Genomic DNA, 17,701 nt, shown 5'->3' with positions numbered 1-17,701 from the left:
CACTGGGGTTTTGCATCCATCCTGTGTCCAGTGTTAATGTTCCCAATGGTGGACTAATTAAATTGTTACATTTGTATTTGTATTGTTATTAACAATACGATAACAACAAAATTCCCGCTCTAGCAACCATAACAGCGAGACACCTGGACTGTACAGTATGTACAAAAATAAATTTGCAAGCTTACTATACATACAAAAATAATCAGCACTCGATCCCTGAGATATACCAGCATTACAGATTTCCAGAAACTACAACACTGTTATAGAAATACATGTACATTGAATGTTTGCGTACCCCTATTGTGTATGTGTATACATGGTACATGTATCATTAAAATAATAACAACAGTGCTTCAGGAAGACCTTACTGCATATACACAATGAGGCTTACATTGTAGCTGTACATTATAACTAGCCAGGGGATCTTGTGTCCATTATAGATTACTGGGTACCTTGATGAGATCTTGCAGCAGAGCACCCAGACTCCCGATCACGGAGGAGAAGGCTTCAGAGGTCATACCGATGACGCACTTAGTTGTTTGTTGAAGCAGCTGCTCGTTAGCGGGCGTCCATAGCTGGTTCTGGGTATGGTGGGGGAGCTGTGTGTGTGTGTGTGTGTGTGTGTGTGTGTGTGTGTGTGTGTGTGTGTGTGTGTGTGTGTGTGTGCGAGGGTAGTGTGGTGTGTGTGAGGGTGGTGTGGTGTGGTGTGTGTGTGTGTGTGTGTGTGTGTGTGTGTGTGTGTGTGTGTGTGTGTGTGTGTGCGAGGGTGGTGTGGTGTGTGTGAGGGTGGTGTGGTGTGTGTGTGTGTGTGTGTGTGTGTGTGTGTGTGTGTGTGTGTGTGTGTGTGTGTGTGTGTGTGTGTGTGCGAGGGTGGTGTGGTGTGTGTGTGTGTGTGTGTGTGTGTGCGAGGGTGGTGTGGTGTGTGTGAGGGTGGTGGGAGAGTTGTGTGTGTGGGTGGTGTGTGATGCTCGAGAGGTGAACGATATTATATGGAATGTGTATATAAAGGTATATAGCATGAAACGTATACTGACATAGAACAAATTGTTTACAATTCAAACTTTGGTGACAGTTTCAGTATTCAAAAATCATCATGACCAAGTCAACTCATTAAAAGGAAATGCTAGCAGTAGCTCATTTACTTTCCATTTCAGAGTGTGTACTGAAGGCCACCATAGGCCACATAATCCAACAATCTAAACAAGAACCAGCCATAGGTCATGCTAAAACCTCATGCACTAACTAGTATCACTAGTATCACTGGGTACTTGAAAATGGACCATCTTAACAAACATAAGCTGTAACAGGAGATACCCTACACGAGGTGCAGCTATAGCTTCAGGCTGTTGAAGCCAGCTATCATTAATCATCACAATATTTATACTGAAAATGTACTTTTCTTGGTGAGAAATGTGCTAAAAATTTCTTCTAAAAATACTTTCTCCAGTGGAGTATTCACCATTGTATGTAGGGTCAGAAAAGCCGAGAGAGTGGCCTTAAAAACACAGCATATCAATTATATTTAATTGAGCACACTATAATTATTATAGCTGCCACTTTTTATGTAACCTACTTTTCAAAGTGTGTGAGAGAAAGCCGAAAGAATGGATAAAGCTACAGCCCATAAGTTTATAAGCAGCACATAGTGTAGAGTACAACTAATTCCCTGTGGTATAGTTATACACAATGTGTGCTGGCTCTTGTGGCTACTAGACTAACCAACACACACACAACAGTGACCTATTAGCTTATCCTGCTCTGATGACCTACAATGCACCACATTGTGCTTCCTCTAGCTATGTAAACATTTACTGAGGGGACCGTGGAGGATACACACAGGTTACAAAACAAGGCCAGGAGGCAAAAATTAGACAGCACCATATTAGAATATACGAACGATTAAGGCACTGAACACATACTGATTTTTAAGGAGAGTATATGCATGTATCACCAGGCACCTGTGTCTCATTAAGCACTTGATGATGTGAGACTAACCAGTTATTCGAATTAGGCCTATTAGGGATGGTTCTGGTTATAGCAGCAGCTACATAGGCCTAGAGGCGTGAGCAAGAACTCCATTAAGCAAGTCGCTGTATGCATACGATATTAATGAGGGACAGTGATAAAGAAAGGGGAAAGAGTGTGGATTAATGGGCAACTTGTGCCTTGGTCTGGTGGTGCTGGGGGGAGGGGGTAGCTTACCGCTGAGTTCAGACGTCTTGTGACAGCGTCCACCCACTCAGACGAGTTGTCCATAGTTCACTGTCAATTAACAGTACAATCTGGAGAAAGATGAGATCACTAATAAGCTGCATCACCTTCAACACACTAGTAACACATTGATTATCACATGCATCGACATGACATTATGCACATGGGAGGGGGGGTGCTCCTACAGTGACCAATGGAACTATTCGGAGAGGGTTTACGTTATTAAATGCAACACAGAAGGATACAATATTACCCCAGTATCTAGCAGTAGAGCAGCATTCTTATCTCAACAGAGATCTCAATATTATGTACCTGTGTTGTATCATAAGGACACAAGACAGGGGAAGATGCTTGATAACAGATTGATTAAGATAGCTACTTGCTGCTATGATCATTTAATAATTATGTACACTCTAGATTATCACTGCCTTAGATACAGTGCTAGTGCAGTACAGCTAGCCATATACAATGTATCACACTATAATTATACAAACCTCACACACTACATGTACATGTACATCCACATACCTCCAGATATCAATTTATCAGAACAGTTTCCAAATCTCTCAGGAATTTATCACTCACACAGCCGTGGTAGCAGGACGTACAGCTCCTCCACTCGTAGCTATAGCTATGATGATATTCACGTAGCAGCCAGTCTATGTATATTAATACATACAGCTAGCACGGTACAGTAAGCTTGAGTTACAGTGTGCAGCTAGCTAGCTAGAATTGATTGGTGAATTTCTAGGTGGAGGATAAGGTGTGTTCAAATAATTATCACATACCATGTGCATAGAGTAATAAAAGTCACAGACAATTGTCAGTAAATGGAGGTAAATAGAACACACTACATAATACATGAGAGATATATAGAGTTCAGAGTTATCTCTTAATGATGGCTATGTAAAAGTTCCACACTAGAGAGATCATGTTAGCGAACAGCACTCGATACTGCAGGTGGGAGAAAAGAGAAATATGAATAAAGACATGCAAAAAAAAAGTGAAGGTTGCATGCATTACATTGCACACTATGCAACCTTCTTTCAATACTGTACGCTCTGAAAAAAAAATGACATGGGTTCAATATTCGGCTATTTCTGTCCCAGAGAGGATAGACAGAAATGCATTTTTAAGAGCAATGACCATTACCTGCAAAACTCACTCTCACCTTGATTGGCACAAATCTCATGTTGACATACTGTGCCACTCCCCACACAATCCAGTTCTTGATGAGAGCCGACAGGAAGAAAGCCTTGATGAATGACCACGCCTCACTGTGGGACTTTCCCTCCATTCTGGCCACCGTGTAGAACAGGGCCAGTAGATATGGAGGAGCAAAAATGAGTCGTTCCAAGATCACTTTACGGAGAGAGGAGAAATTTGATTTACGAGGGACAACAGCTTCAAGGAACTGATAGAGATAGTGTGTGATTGGGCCAGTGACCACCATACTGTGTGTGTGTGTGGGGGGGGGAGGATAATGTTTGACACGTCTATACTGTGTGTGTGTGTGTGTGTGTGTTGGGGGGGGGATAATGTTTGACACGTCTATACTGTGTGTGTGTGTGTGTGTGTGTGTGTGTGTGTGTGTGTGTGTGTGTGTGGGGGGGGGATAATGTTGGACACGTCTATACTGTGTGTGTGTGTGTGTGTTGGGGGGGGGTAATGTTTGACCACCATACTGTGTGTGTGTGTGTGTTGGGGAGGGATAATGTTTGACACGTCTATACTCCATAGCTATGGGCCTACAAAATAATATGCAATGAAACAATTTAAACTTTAGTGCTTTGCATCAAATAAGCACTTAGTGTATAACCAGTAAGGTGGTACATAGAATTGACAGTGGTATTGTATGTCTTCAATTATTGCACACATTTTTTTCTGGGGCACACAATCTCACCTGAAACCAGCAAAGGCAGCTGTGCTCCTCCATTGGTAGTGTTTTGGTCCAGTCTTTCCAATCTGTATGACCAGCTGTGACGTTGCATCCCCCAGCGCAGCTAGGATACCACTATAGAATCATACAGCAATAAGTTAGCCATAAAAAAATGGTTCATAAAATCAATGCACACGAAATTTGATCAGCAGATGTGCCAACCTGATCAGTCAGTCAGTAGGAGCTGAATTAGCCCAGGCAAGGGGACACACTTTATCTACAAGCAGCATGTGAGGAGAATAAGGCCTACACAAAAACCAAAAACTACACTGTATTAATTGTAGTCACCTATTTCATAATTCTACAATCCAAAGGGTACAAGTAAGATAAAGTGTTTACTACAGTATGGTACTCTCCTTCTAAATAAGGCACCGCTTTTCGTTTTTGAGGCTATTGTATGCAACAAGAAATAGTCAATGAATTTATATGGTGCCTTATGGGAGAAATCTTCAAGTGGCGCCTTTTAGAAGTACGGTACAAACAACTTGCACGGCTTATTTAATACAAAAAGCTGCAGCTTGTACTGAACGTTAATACTTTTATGGGTGCAGGTTGTATATAGTGCAGTGATATTAGGTTTGCTACCTTGTTAGTGCTTTAGTGAGGACTGGGTGCCTTTCAAGATAGTCTTGATAGAGAGCAATATATCGATGTGCAGACAATGCTACAACAGCTGTCGGAGAGATGCGTGCGCTATTATAAGTAACAGCATTATGTCGCTCCATTTGTGCAGCCTGCAAGCAAGGAATACAATGATCATACAGAGAGGCCTGGCATTACATTGTACCATACTATGATCAATATGCATACAACTACAGCTAAGCAAGCAAAATACTTCTGATCTTCATCACAACATGACACATGTCTTACCATTAATTTTCCTTTTAAATTTTCTTTCTGCAGGAAACGCCCCTTTTCGGTCATTTAGAAACCTTGCCTAATCACTTGTCCTTATTAGGAGGCTGCATAGAACTGGCCAATGAAATTGCTGGACAAATAGGCTCTTATAGCGAGACACGCCCTCTTTTCTAGACACAGCCTCAAGCGTTTGCTCGATCAAAGAAGTGAATTTACAGCTAGCAATCCCTAATAGAACTCTATCGCAATGCCTATTGGAAAGATTAACTCAACTTCTGGCAAGGGCGCCGACTACTCAGCTGGAAGCCAGAACATTCAGCACACCGTGGAACAAAGTAAGTCCTTTTTTCTTGGAACTGCACGCCCCAGCAATTAATAATATATAGCAGACAGAACAGTGCAGCAGCCCTGGATTTAATTTATCCTGTTTTCTTTTTTTCAGGTGGTGGCAAGGCACAAGTTGGGTACCAGAAGACCTCTGCACAGCATACCTACGGAGCTGGAGCATTGAATATCAAAGCAAGTACAGAAGTGCCAAAAGTCAAAGAGAATTTGGTCTATGGAAAGGCTGATGGGTCTGGTACTTCACAGTATGGGACTGGAGCTATGGGCATCGAGTCTGCTGTAAATGCCCCCAAGATTAAGCATGAAGGGCTTTCTGCTGTGGATAAGACGGTAGAGCAAGTTCACAATGCATAGAAGAAGTTGCAACTTTATATAAAACTTTTGTATTGTGCTGTGTAGTTAGAGGCATAAACTTGAAGTCGTACACTTATAGCTCAGGTATTCTGTTGTTTTTCGTTGATGTCTCAAACACGTTTTGCATTTTAATACACGATTAAATAGCTAGTGTTTCTGTTTTCTTTGTGCTGTCACCCTGTGCTTTTGGTGTCCAACGATAATTATTTAAAAACAAATGTTATTACCAATAATTGCACGATACATAAGTTCATTTGGACAATCTAAGGAGGTATACGAGAGGTTGGGGGTGAAACGTGCATAAAAAATGGGTGTGTATACTCATCCCATTGCTGCAATGGGCGGTTTGCTATTCATGGACTGTAAACAATCCGCCCTACTGTAGAGAGGAATGCTTAACCACGTTATGAATAGTGGAACACTGTGGAGGAGTCACCTCCCAGCTCATGACAACAATGGGTGTGGCAGAAAAATAGCACTTGTTGGAGATGTGTAGCATTCAACATACAAACGAGACAACAAAATACACAACGTATGATTATATAGGTGGGAGGGACATTATAAGATACACAATGATAGATTAATAAAATACACATTCACAGTTAGTTTACTTATCGACCTCCACGGTAATAGTCCCTCCTACCAGGGCTACTACGTCTTCTATATCTGTCAAATGATCGGTCACGCTCCCGGGAACGATCACGGCGACCACTCCTCCTTCTAGGTGACCTGGAGTCGTGTCGATATCTACGTTCACGACTTTTTATCTCAGGACTGTAGTCACGACGACGTCTAGGCTCGGGGCTGGCAGACGGAGCAGATGAACTGTCGGCTGAATCCCGACTTTTATCAGCTGAAGATTGACGTCTTTTTCGTGGAGGAGAAGAGGCATCTGAATCTGTGTCAGAGCTTGAGACTTGTTTTTTTTGTACCAATTTCTTTGGGGACGAGTGATCACTGTCACTGTTTGAGCTCCCATTGCTACTCTCAGAAGAAGAGGATTGTCGAGTTTTGTTACGACTGGAGGATATTATTTGTGGAGGGGTTATAGATCTGTGACTTCTTTTTCGCTGGCCCTGTTGTCCTTCCTGGAGAGATTTTTCATGCCTTGGAGGAGGTGAGGGGGTGTCTCTTCTCCTGCGTGGAGGAGGTGAGGGGGTGTCCCTTCTCCTACGTGAAGGTGGTGAGGGGGTGTCCCTTCTTCTACGTGGAGGTGGTGAGGGCAAGTTCTTTCTCATGCGTGGAGGTGAGGAAGAGCCCCTTCTCCTGCGTGGAGGTGGTGAGGGAGAGTCCCTTCTTCTACGTGGAGGTGGTGAGGGGGATTCCCTTCTTTTACGTGGAGGTGGTGAGGGCAAGTTCTTTTTCATGCGTGGAGGAGGTGAGGGAGAGTCTCTTTTTATGCGTTGAGGAGGTGAGGGGGAGTCCCTTCTTCTACGTGAAGGGGATTCCCTTCTTCTACGTGGAGGTGGCGAGGGAGATTCCCTTCTTCTACGTGGAGGTGGTGAGGGCAAGTTCTTTCTCATGCGTGGAGGAGGTGAGGGAGAGTCTCTTTTTATGTGTTGAGAAGGTGAGGGGGAGCCCCTTCTTCTACGTGGAGGTGGTGAGGGAGATTCCCTTCTTCTACGTGGAGGTGGTGAAGGGAATTCCCTTCTTTTGTGTGGAGGTGGTGAGGGGGAGTCTTTAGTCATGTGTGGAGGAGGTGAGGGGGAGTCCCTTCTCCTGCGTGGAGGTGGTGAAGGGGAGTCCCTTCTCCTGCGTGGAGGTGGTGAAGGGGAGTCCCTTCTCCTGCGTGGAGGTGGTGAGGGGGAGTCCCTTCTCCTGCGTGGAGGTGGTGAAGGGGAGTCCTTTCTCCTGCGTGGAGGTTGTAAGGGGGAGTTCTTTCTCCTGCGTGGAGGTGGTGAGGGGGAGTCCCTTCTCCCGCGTGGAGGTGGTGAGGGAGAGTCCCTTCTCCTGCGTGGCGGGGGTGAGGGAAAGTTTCTTCTTCTTTGTGGTGGAGAGGGTGAAGGTTGCATCTTTATTACTGGTGGTGAATCCTCGTGCTCTGAAGAGGAGTCATGGCGCTCTTGTGGGGGTGAGTGTTTTCGTTGTGGAAACGGAGAGGCCTCGCCAGATTCTGACGATAGACTAGACGAAGGCGATCTCCTGCGTCTCTTGCGTTTTTTACTCTCCTTATTTTTCTTATGTTTCTTGGAGTGCTTTGTCGATATTTCTTCATCCTCATCAGAGCTAGTAGCTTCATGTCTGCATAAGAAAGAAAAGAAGCAGTTACTGTGTGGTAAAACTTAAATACCAAAGATGTGCATGTATCAGGTTTGGCAGCTGCTGAGCATGCACCACGCATAAGGAGCTATGGAGCTAATGGCCTATCAATTAGCCCTCAGATGTTGATACAAAGAACAAGGGAATCATTTGCATGCCAATAGACTAACAGACATACAAAGTGTACATACAGTATCATAGTTACATTAATAGTACATTCAACCCCCACCTACGCTCTAGACTAAACATGAAACGTGTCTATTGCGGTCAATCTATTAATAAAGCATGGTCACCCTCTACACATAATTATGTAACACAGTCAGCCAGTCCCCAAAGTTCCATTCAACCTGTGTCAGCAAACCCACCTCTGTATCGAAACTGACTGCTATCAGCAGGTATAAGTTTCACTATACGTGCCAGAGTGGTTTAAACTATATCCTAACGATTTGTTTGTGTTTCTACAGAAAGGACTTTCATCACTGCCCACTCTCATATTTGTATGACAAACTCTATTTAGACTTAATAGGAAGTGTTGCATAAAATATACCCTATACACAAACTGCCCCTGTGTACTGTAGACAGCACACACAATAAACTATATAGGCTTTTTGGTATTATAATAGTAAACAATTTCTCAATATAGAAGTGGCCTCTCTAGTGAATTAAAAGCTGTATACTTATATTAATTGTGTGACAGGATTTATCATGCTTGCAGACACCGTTGGTCAAAGCTGCGACACTTTACACTTGTACATCTACATTACCAGTAATAAAAGAAATTTATACAAAACAATACATCCACCTACTGTGAGCATAATAGCATGCCATTACGGGTCAATCCTTAAGTGCATAGTTACTGACAGGTAGTAACAGCCCACACACGTACCTGTACATGCAGGCCACTATAATTACACATAACTTCCCAATTAATATTGCATTTTAGCAACATTTTTATAAGTAAGTGCACACATACATACAATGTACAATGAAAAAACTGACGTACCTCCTTGCTTTCTTGTGCTTTCGAGATTTCTTACTCTTCTTGTGAGAGGATCTGAGCAGATACAACAAAAACACATGTCAAAAAGACACACCATTGAACGTGTACAGCTAGCTACATGTACACGTACTTTTTGTATGACTACATTGTACGCATGTACACACAACAAGTTGTTTAAGTTGCCTGTAATATCTACAAGTACAGCGAGCAAAGTAAACAGCCACTAATCCTATAACCTTGACACATTATTGGTATATGTTATCACAGTTGGTATTAGTACTAGCTGACTCAGGCAATATCTAACCTGTGAAGTAAAGAACTATTCCTACTCTGTTGAAGATGCATCAATCATAATAATATTACTCTGTTGTACAGTACATGTACATAGCAGAGATTGAGCTCACTTGTGCTTTCTTCTTTTCTTTCTTTGTTCCTCCTCACTGGACGAGGACTCGGTATCACTGGACAAATCAGGAGAGGGGCTGGCCTCGGGCTTCCTCTTCCGACTAACCTCTGGGGCACTGGGGAGGGAGGGGGCGGATGGGTACATCAAAACGTGGCTACAAGTGTACACGTACAGTACATGCATGTACACGTATACATTGTAGCTAGCTACATGTACATGTCATTGTACGTACTTTGAGAGCCTATATAACTTGAGAATAGCTAGAACATGCCATTTCAAAACAGAAATGGTGAATTTTGTACTTATGAGGTTTATTGACTTAACTAAACAATCTACATAACTATAATAATTGATCCCTATAGCTAAACTAGATAGACTCACGATTCCTCCACCTTCTCAGGCGCAGCCTCAGGGGCTTCCTCTGGTTTCCCCATCACACTGAAGGAGCTGCCATCAACATAGTTCTCCCGTATACCGAATGCTCTCCTCAACTCTTTGTTCTTCTTGAGGTTAGCCTCGGCACACTGATGTGTATCATTGGTGCTGCCCCCCACACTCTGGTAGCCATTACCCAGTAGGCTAGTCCGCAGGTTAGCAACCTTCTCTTGTATCTCAGCCTCGGAGTAGCTGCAAGGGGGGAAGAGACAATAATTATACTGATTCTAAGTACATGTATATACATGTACATGTACTAGCCTCGTCTCCAGGCCGAGTTGTCTCCAAAATACAAAATAACATGAGTTTGCAACTTAGCGTTATTTTAGAGACAACTCGGTCAGGGAACGAGGCTACACTGTCAGTAGATCACGTTTAGCACAACTGTGTACAATATTGGATAAGTTGGATGGGGGATTGAAAGATACAATACAATCATAATTATGATTACTTCCGAGTACTGTACATGTGTATATAGTTTACAGATGACTTTTAGTACAACTGTGTACAATATTGGATAATGATATTGACAAACTGTGCAAACTTAGTATCATGTCAAGCAATCAACGGTGTACAGCTTGGTTTAGACTGTTTATTCACGCAATGAAAACATAGCACACAAGTGTTCTAAGAAACGTACACTTGGATGGAACGTTATGCAACAACAACATCGAAGTAAATCGAAACTTTATAATCTGAGTGAAAAGGATTATAGCTACATAATTATTACGAGGCCCCTCCCCCTTTGCTCACCCGCCCTTTTCCTCCAGCTCCTCCTGCAACACGACACACTTGAGCTCAATGCTTCTCTTCCACGAGTGCTCCAAGATCTCCTTGTTGGGCTCCCGGTGCAGAGTCCGCTCTAGTCGGGCAAGGTCCTCGCCTGTCTTGTACTCAATCTGGGCACAGGAAGCATGGTTACATTGCAGTAGTAGTGTGAGTGGAAATCAGTGGCAGACGCACATCTCACCCTCTCCCCCAATTTTTTCTTTTCCTCTATCCCTTTCTCCCCCCCCCCCCCAGTGTCCCTCACTCTCTCCCCCATTCTTTCCTTCCCTCTATCTCCCCCCTCCCGTGCCCCTCACTCTCTCCCCTTTCTTCTCCACTATTTCTCCCCGACATGCCTTAACATAATGCATACAGAGGTACTTTAAATCGCTAACAACTTACACACTGACGTATGTTATGCCAATGTTGATTAGGGAATTTAAACATAATCTACACATCCATCAGTGTACACAAACATGGAAAATGTGCATGCAAACATTTGTAATTGCATCAATTATTGATGACAATAGTTTCAACCTCAAATCACCTTTTCTTTGCGCGGTTTGATGGCCGCAAAGTTCCTCTGCACGTAGCCGCTAGTGCCGGAGCCTCGGGGCGTCGTCAGTCCGATCCCGTTATACATATCTCCACCAAACACAAAGTGTGTGTCAACTGGCAAGCTGTACTGTGCATGTATAGGGGTGGTCGGTGTGCATTAAATAGAAACAGTACACTACCACATGGCCAACCCACTTATTATTAGCTGGATCTCTTCAAAATGCTTCAGTTGATCTCCCCTTGTTCTTGTCCACCTGGCTTTGTCTTTGTTGTCAAGATTTCTCTAGTTCCACAACACATGTACTCCGGAGGCAATAAAGAACAACACAAAGAAAAACCAAAGCCCTAGCAAAGGGGGCGTGGTAGCAGATACGAAGATGGGCGTGGTAACTGACCTATCTAAAACTGATGTTGGTTTGTAAAGCTGTGACTTTCTTTGCAGTGATCTTCCAGATGAGGAGCATCGGCTACAACAGCTTTGACAGCAGCCTGCACCTGCAGACAGACACAGAGAAGCCCTCTCTCAAAGAAGGAGATGTCTTGATCAAGGTGCACTATCATACAAGTGATTGATTCTTGATAGAATCTAGTAGACGTGTACTCTGTTTTAATACGGTGCAGTCTGCATCATCCTGTATGGTTTTAAAGGGTCTTTTGCTCTCGACATGCTGATAGTTATTCATAAGCTCTTGTCCCATAGTTTCTAGACCTTCCTATTCTCTACAGTGGTTCACTGAATGTTTTTGAGCAGGTTGAGGCTGCTGGGGTGAATCGTTTGGACCTGATCCAGGTGGGGGGTAAGTTCCCGCCCCCCCAGGGAGAGTCAGATATCCTAGGAGTTGAAGGTATTTCAATTACCGTTTTGAAAATACAATTTTTGTGAGATCTATTGACTGCTATTAAAATTATCCTGCTGAGAAGTTTTTGTCGGCGACTGGCGTCTATTACTGTACTGTGTTTGTATTATTTCATAGTCTGTATGCATGTTGGTAGAAATATGATCTTGTTCTTCCTCCATGTGCAGTTGCTGGTACTGTGGTTGAGATGACACAGACAGCGAGTGAGCAGACTAGCCTGAAGACAGGGGACAGGGTCATGGCTCTAGTGGGAGGGGGAGGCTATGCAGGTACTGTAGGGACAGGGTCATTGCTCTGGTGGGAGGGGGAGGCTATGCAGGTACTGTAGGGACAGGGTCATTGCTCTAGTGGGAGGGGGAGGCTATGCAGGTACTGTAGGGACAGGGTCATTGCTCTGGTGGGAGGGGGAGGCTATGCAGGTACTGTAGGGACAGGGTCATTGCTCTAGTGGGAGGGGGAGGCTATGCAGGTACTGTAGGGACAGGGTCATGGCTCTGGTGGGAGGGGAGGCTATGCAGGTACTGTAAGGACAGGGTCATGGCTCTGGTGGGAGGGGGAGGCTATGCAGGTACTGTAGGGACAGGGTCATGGCTCTAGTGGGAGAGGGAGGCTATGCAGGTACTGTAGGGACAGGGTCATGGCTCTGGTGGGAGGGGGAGGCTATGCAGGTACTGTAAGGACAGGGTCATTGCTCTGGTGGGAGGGGGAGGCTATGCAGGTACTGTAGGGACAGGGTCATGGCTCTGGTGGGAGGGGGAGGCTATGCAGGTACTGTAAGGACAGGGTCATTGCTCTGGTGGGAGGGGGAGGCTATGCAGGTACTGTAGGTACAGGGTCATGGCTCTGGTGGGAGGGGGAGGCTATGCAGGTACTGTAGGGACAGGGTCATGGCTCTGGTGGGAGGGGGAGGCTATGCAGGTACTGTAGGGACAGGGTCATGGCTCTGGTGGGAGGGGGAGGCTATGCAGGTACTGTAAGGACAGGGTCATTGCTCTGGTGGGAGGGGGAGGCTATGCAGGTACTGTAGGTACAGGGTCATGGCTCTGGTGGGAGGGGGAGGCTATGCAGGTACTGTAGGGACAGGGTCATGGCTCTGGTGGGAGGGGGAGGCTATGCAGGTACTGTAGGGACAGGGTCATGGCTCTGGTGGGAGGGGGAGGCTATGCAGGTACTGTAGGGACAGGGTCATGGCTCTGGTGGGAGGGGGAGGCTATGCAGGTACTGTAAGGACAGGGTCATGGCTCTGGTGGGAGGGGAGGCTATGCAGGTACTGTAGGGACAGGGTCATTGCTCTAGTGGGAGGGGGAGGCTATGCAGGTACTGTAGGGACAGGGTCATTGCTCTAGTGGGAGGGGGAGGCTATGCAGGTACTGTAGGGACAGGGTCATTGCTCTAGTGGGAGGGGGAGGCTATGCAGGTACTGTAAGGACAGGGTCATGGCTCTGGTGGGAGGGGAGGCTATGCAGGTACTGTAGGGACAGGGTCATTGCTCTAGTGGGAGGGGGAGGCTATGCAGGTACTGTAAGGACAGGGTCATGGCTCTGGTGGGAGGGGAGGCTATGCAGGTACTGTAGGGACAGGGTCATTGCTCTAGTGGGAGGGGGAGGCTATGCAGGTACTGTAGGGACAGGGTCATGGCTCTGGTGGGAGGGGAGGCTATGCAGGTACTGTAAGGACAGGGTCATGGCTCTGGTGGGAGGGGAGGCTATGCAGGTACTGTAGGGACAGGGTCATTGCTCTAGTGGGAGGGGGAGGCTATGCAGGTACTGTAGGGACAGGGTCATTGCTCTAGTGGGAGGGGGAGGCTATGCAGGTACTGTAGGGACAGGGTCATTGCTCTAGTGGGAGGGGGAGGCTATGCAGGTACTGTAAGGACAGGGTCATGGCTCTGGTGGGAGGGGAGGCTATGCAGGTACTGTAGGGACAGGGTCATTGCTCTAGTGGGAGGGGGAGGCTATGCAGGTACCGTAGGGACAGGGTCATTGCTCTAGTGGGAGGGGGAGGCTATGCAGGTACCGTAGGGACAGGGTCATTGCTCTGGTGGGAGGGGGAGGCTATGCAGGTACCGTAGGGACAGGGTCATGGCTCTAGTGGGAGGGGGAGGCTATGCAAGGACAGGGTCATTGCTCTGGTGGGAGGGGGAGGCTATGCAGGTACTGTAGGGACAGGGTCATGGCTCTGGTGGGAGGGGGAGGCTATGCAGGTACTGTAAGGACAGGGTCATGGCTCTAGTGGGAGGGGGAGGCTATGCAGGTACTGTAGGGACAGGGTCATGGCTCTGGTGGGAGGGGGAGGCTATGCAGGTACTGTAGGGACAGGGTCATTGCTCTAGTGGGAGGGGGAGGCTATGCAGGTACTGTAGGGACAGGGTCATGGCTCTGGTGGGAGGGGGAGGCTATGCAGGTACTGTAAGGACAGGGTCATGGCTCTGGTGGGAGGGGGAGGCTATGCAGGTACTGTAAGGACAGGGTCATGGCTCTGGTGGGAGGGGGAGGCTATGCAGGTACTGTAAGGACAGGGTCATTGCTCTGGTGGGAGGGGGAGGCTATGCAGGTACTGTAAGGACAGGGTCATTGCTCTGGTGGGAGGGGGAGGCTATGCAGGTACTGTAGGGACAGGGTCATGGCTCTGGTGGGAGGGGAGGCTATGCAGGTACTGTAGGGACAGGGTCATGGCTCTGGTGGGAGGGGGAGGCTATGCAGGTACTGTAAGGACAGGGTCATGGCTCTGGTGGGAGGGGGAGGCTATGCAGGTACTGTAAGGACAGGGTCATTGCTCTGGTGGGAGGGGGAGGCTATGCAGGTACTGTAGGGACAGGGTCATGGCTCTGGTGGGAGGGGGAGGCTATGCAGGTACCGTAGGGACAGGGTCATGGCTCTGGTGGGAGGGGGAGGCTATGCAGGTACCGTAGGGACAGGGTCATGGCTCTGGTGGGAGGGGGAGGCTATGCAGGTACCGTAGGGACAGGGTCATGGCTCTGGTGGGAGGGGGAGGCTATGCAGGTACTGTAGGGACAGGGTCATGGCTCTGGTGGGAGGGGGAGGCTATGCAGGTACTGTAGGGACAGGGTCATTGCTCTGGTGGGAGGGGGAGGCTATGCAGGTACTGTAGGGACAGGGTCATGGCTCTGGTGGGAGGGGGAGGCTATGCAGGTACCGTAGGGACAGGGTCATGGCTCTGGTGGGAGGGGGAGGCTATGCAGGTACCGTAGGGACAGGGTCATGGCTCTGGTGGGAGGGGGAGGCTATGCAGGTACTGTAGGGACAGGGTCATGGCTCTAGTGGGAGGGGGAGGCTATGCAGGTACTGTAAGGACAGGGTCATGGCTCTGGTGGGAGGGGGAGGCTATGCAGGTACTGTAGGGACAGGGTCATTGCTCTGGTGGGAGGGGGAGGCTATGCAGGTACTGTAGGGACAGGGTCATGGCTCTAGTGGGAGGGGGAGGCTATGCAGGTACTGTAGGGACAGGGTCATTGCTCTGGTGGGAGGGGGAGGCTATGCAGGTACTGTAGGGACAGGGTCATTGCTCTGGTGGGAGGGGGAGGCTATGCAGGTACTGTAGGGACAGTCGTGTGCTCTATGCTCACATAACAGTATCTGCAGCCCCAGCATGTACTCTATTTTGAAGCTAGTTTGTATAAATACTGTGTCCACCTGCTAAAATATATGCGGTAAATGTACAATGGTGTGTGTCCACCTGCTAAAAAATGTATGCACTCCTATGTTGCTAGACACAGTGTGCCATTATGCTGATCGACTGATTGCACCTCACCTCACCTACACATGCTTTCTCACTGTCCAGAGTTTTGCCGAGCCCCTTACCAGGTGGTGATGGCCGTGCCTGAGGGCGTGACATGGACAGAGGCTGCTGGAATACGTGAGAGAGCAATGATACTGTTGATTATGATCATTTATTGTTTCCTGCACGTGTAGCGGAGAACTATCTGACTGCCTACCAAGCTCTGGTGTGGAATGGAAGGCTCAAAGATGGAGAGACAGTTCTCATTCATGCTGTAAGCTTATTCATGCTGTAACATTATAATGATGGATATTGTTAGTTGTATGCCAAAATTATCAGAATTCTCTGAATAATTGTTTCGTTTTGTTCTGAACCATTTGAGCACTCTGTGTGTGTGTGTGTGTGTGTGTGTAAGTGTAATTCTAACTGTCAAAAAAATGTAATCAATACCAAAGTTTAATTTATTGTGTACACCACAATGCTAGAACATGGAGCACGTACAGTAAGCTATACTAGTACGTGTTCATGCCTAGCTATTGCTATCAAAACTCTCTGACTATTATTGTGCGTCTTGTTTTCATCCAGGGTGGGAGTGGTGTGGGTATGGCAGCTGCTCAGTTGGCCAAGAACCTCTGTAAGGGTGTGCAGGTGATCGTCACAGCTGGCTCTGACGAGAAGCTCTCCGTTTGCAAGGAAAACGGGGCAGATTTTGGCATCAACTACAAAACTGACAATTTTGCTCTTGAAGTCATGAAGTTCACCAATAATAAAGGTACAATAATTATATAATACCAGTAGCTCAGTCATTGTGTAACTTAGAACCGTGTGCTGTTTCAATATTATATAGCCCTTCTTAAATTAACTCCTTTCTCAGGTGCTGATGTTATTCTGGATTTTGTGGGTGCCCCTTATTGGGAGAAGCACTCTCAGTGTGTGGCAATTGACGGGAGGATAATCCATTTAGGATTTGTAAGTTTCTAGTTCCCGTCTCTTGATTGATTGAATGTACGTAATGTGTACGTGTGTGCAGTTGGGTGGGTCTGTGTTGGAGAAGGCTAATTTGGGGGTGGAGCTGAAGAAAAGGGTGACTCATTTCTTCTCTACACTGAGGAGCCGGTCGCTCGAGTACAGGGGAGAACTCGTCAAACAGGTTTGTCCAGTTAGCTCCACGTTCCAGTAGTTCTGGTCTCGTCTCCAATAAGCCTGTATCCAATAGATTGCTCAAGCTGTTAGCATAATTTTTTCTTTGGAACAGCTTCACTAAACTGCCTACATAATTATACATACCTCATGAATAGTTATGTAAGCTTTTTTTTAACCTATCCTGATTATGATGCATATCATTGTCACTGATCACCCCCACCCACCACACACACACACACCACACACACACACACACACACCCACCACACACACACACACACACACACACACACACACACACACACACACACACACACACACAGTTCGCTCGTGACACTCTCCCCCTCTTCTCGGCTGGGTCAGCGAAGGTGAGGGTGGACAGTGTGCACTCGGCAGAGAACGCCACACTCGCTCACACCAGGATGAGGGAGAATAAGAACATTGGCAAAATCATCATTACTATGACAACATAGCCCTAGCTTAGTAGCTACATAATTTTGTAGTATAATTATAGGGAATTGATCACATGATCAGCTATTAAATAATTCTTGAGAATATTGATCACAACTCATGAGTTGTATTTTTGAATAAGATTTGTTTTAAGTTGTAACAGTATAAGAGTACATGCACTCGATCCTGGTTGTAACAGTGCTACATAATTACAATGCACCCCTATATAGTTTAATAAAAGCAACTTTAAATTTTACTGTCGATAGCATTGAAAATTTTTACTTACTCCAGAAAGGACTTTTGAACTTTCCAAATTGCAGGAGTAAAAGTTATTAGGAAGTAGATAGCAAACTTACGCCACATAATCGCGTAGTATAAAT

The 17,701-nt window shown here is 46.3% G+C and overlaps 5 protein-coding genes across 7 annotated transcripts in view; 2 read left to right on the top strand and 3 right to left on the bottom strand.

Moving 5' to 3' along the window:
• Positions 1-2,941, bottom strand: part of LOC135339894 (neurofibromin-like) — a 35,182-nt gene extending 32,241 nt beyond the window's left edge. Inside the window, exons 1-3 of the mRNA XM_064536129.1 lie at positions 2,740-2,941; positions 2,203-2,282; positions 453-599 (exon numbers count right to left, since the gene is read on the bottom strand). Coding sequence (XP_064392199.1) covers positions 453-599; positions 2,203-2,256 — 201 coding nt within the window. The 5' untranslated portion in view covers positions 2,257-2,282; positions 2,740-2,941. The remainder of the gene's footprint in view (positions 1-452; positions 600-2,202; positions 2,283-2,739) is intronic.
• Positions 2,942-2,970: 29 nt separating this feature from the next.
• On the bottom strand, positions 2,971-5,145 carry LOC135339902 (peroxisomal membrane protein 2-like). The gene is made up of 5 exons (XM_064536139.1): positions 5,021-5,145; positions 4,736-4,884; positions 4,115-4,225; positions 3,383-3,665; positions 2,971-3,165 (listed from the first exon to the last, which is right to left on the bottom strand). The coding sequence occupies exons 1-5, from the start codon at positions 5,072-5,074 to the stop codon at positions 3,097-3,099; spliced, it is 666 nt and encodes a 221-aa protein (XP_064392209.1). The 5' UTR covers positions 5,075-5,145; the 3' UTR covers positions 2,971-3,096.
• A 55-nt stretch (positions 5,146-5,200) lies between these two features.
• Positions 5,201-5,925, top strand: LOC135339903 (uncharacterized). Its single transcript, XM_064536140.1, has 2 exons — positions 5,201-5,343; positions 5,451-5,925. Exons 1-2 carry the CDS (start codon positions 5,256-5,258, stop codon positions 5,705-5,707), a joined length of 345 nt encoding a protein of 114 aa, XP_064392210.1. The 5' UTR covers positions 5,201-5,255; the 3' UTR covers positions 5,708-5,925.
• A 298-nt stretch (positions 5,926-6,223) lies between these two features.
• On the bottom strand, positions 6,224-11,490 carry LOC135339896 (serine/arginine repetitive matrix protein 1-like). Of its 3 annotated transcripts, XM_064536134.1 has the most exons (8): positions 11,329-11,490; positions 11,123-11,260; positions 10,561-10,706; positions 9,754-9,999; positions 9,371-9,487; positions 8,970-9,020; positions 7,206-7,948; positions 6,224-7,172 (listed from the first exon to the last, which is right to left on the bottom strand). In XM_064536134.1, exons 2-8 carry the CDS (start codon positions 11,216-11,218, stop codon positions 6,319-6,321), a joined length of 2,253 nt encoding a protein of 750 aa, XP_064392204.1. In that variant the 5' UTR covers positions 11,219-11,260; positions 11,329-11,490; the 3' UTR covers positions 6,224-6,318. The 3 variants fall into 3 exon arrangements, with proteins under 3 accessions (XP_064392204.1, XP_064392202.1, XP_064392203.1); XM_064536132.1 differs by having other exon boundaries at positions 6,224-7,948; XM_064536133.1 differs by having other exon boundaries at positions 6,224-7,948; positions 11,123-11,255.
• Positions 11,491-11,498: 8 nt separating this feature from the next.
• On the top strand, positions 11,499-17,464 carry LOC135339900 (quinone oxidoreductase PIG3-like). The gene is made up of 9 exons (XM_064536138.1): positions 11,499-11,682; positions 11,885-11,978; positions 12,158-12,259; positions 15,792-15,866; positions 15,923-16,002; positions 16,314-16,500; positions 16,603-16,697; positions 16,759-16,878; positions 17,195-17,464. Exons 1-9 carry the CDS (start codon positions 11,542-11,544, stop codon positions 17,342-17,344), a joined length of 1,044 nt encoding a protein of 347 aa, XP_064392208.1. The 5' UTR covers positions 11,499-11,541; the 3' UTR covers positions 17,345-17,464.
• Positions 17,465-17,701: the final 237 nt, after the last annotated feature.

Source organism: Halichondria panicea, chromosome 8 (genome assembly GCF_963675165.1).
Source record: "Halichondria panicea chromosome 8, odHalPani1.1, whole genome shotgun sequence".
NCBI classification, from domain to species: domain Eukaryota; kingdom Metazoa; phylum Porifera; class Demospongiae; order Suberitida; family Halichondriidae; genus Halichondria; species Halichondria panicea.
The sequence above is the reverse complement of the archived record's forward strand: the minus strand, read 5'-3'. Positions and strand labels throughout refer to the sequence as shown.

Excerpts from the sequence above, each read along its gene's own strand:
- LOC135339902 (XM_064536139.1), bottom strand. The coding sequence starts at position 5,074 with ATGACCGAAAAGGGGCGTTTCCTGCAGAAAGAAAATTTAAAAGGAAAA. Across the intron at positions 3,666-4,114 it reads GCTGCCTTTGCTGGTTTCAG|TATGGTGGTCACTGGCCCAA; the intron begins GTGAGATTGTGT and ends ACACACACACAG. Across the intron at positions 3,166-3,382 it reads TGAGATTTGTGCCAATCAAG|TATCGAGTGCTGTTCGCTAA; the intron begins GTGAGAGTGAGT and ends TCCCACCTGCAG.
- LOC135339903 (XM_064536140.1), top strand. The coding sequence starts at position 5,256 with ATGCCTATTGGAAAGATTAACTCAACTTCTGGCAAGGGCGCCGACTAC. Across the intron at positions 5,344-5,450 it reads TCAGCACACCGTGGAACAAA|GTGGTGGCAAGGCACAAGTT; the intron begins GTAAGTCCTTTT and ends TCTTTTTTTCAG.
- LOC135339896 (XM_064536132.1), bottom strand. The coding sequence starts at position 11,218 with ATGTATAACGGGATCGGACTGACGACGCCCCGAGGCTCCGGCACTAGC. Across the intron at positions 9,488-9,753 it reads CCTGAGAAGGTGGAGGAATC|TGCCCCAGAGGTTAGTCGGA; the intron begins GTGAGTCTATCT and ends CTCCCTCCCCAG. Across the intron at positions 7,949-8,969 it reads AAGCACAAGAAAGCAAGGAG|ACATGAAGCTACTAGCTCTG; the intron begins GTACGTCAGTTT and ends TTTCTTATGCAG.
- LOC135339900 (XM_064536138.1), top strand. The coding sequence starts at position 11,542 with ATGTTGGTTTGTAAAGCTGTGACTTTCTTTGCAGTGATCTTCCAGATG. Across the intron at positions 12,260-15,791 it reads GGGAGGGGGAGGCTATGCAG|AGTTTTGCCGAGCCCCTTAC; the intron begins GTACTGTAGGGA and ends CTCACTGTCCAG. Across the intron at positions 16,003-16,313 it reads AGACAGTTCTCATTCATGCT|GGTGGGAGTGGTGTGGGTAT; the intron begins GTAAGCTTATTC and ends GTTTTCATCCAG.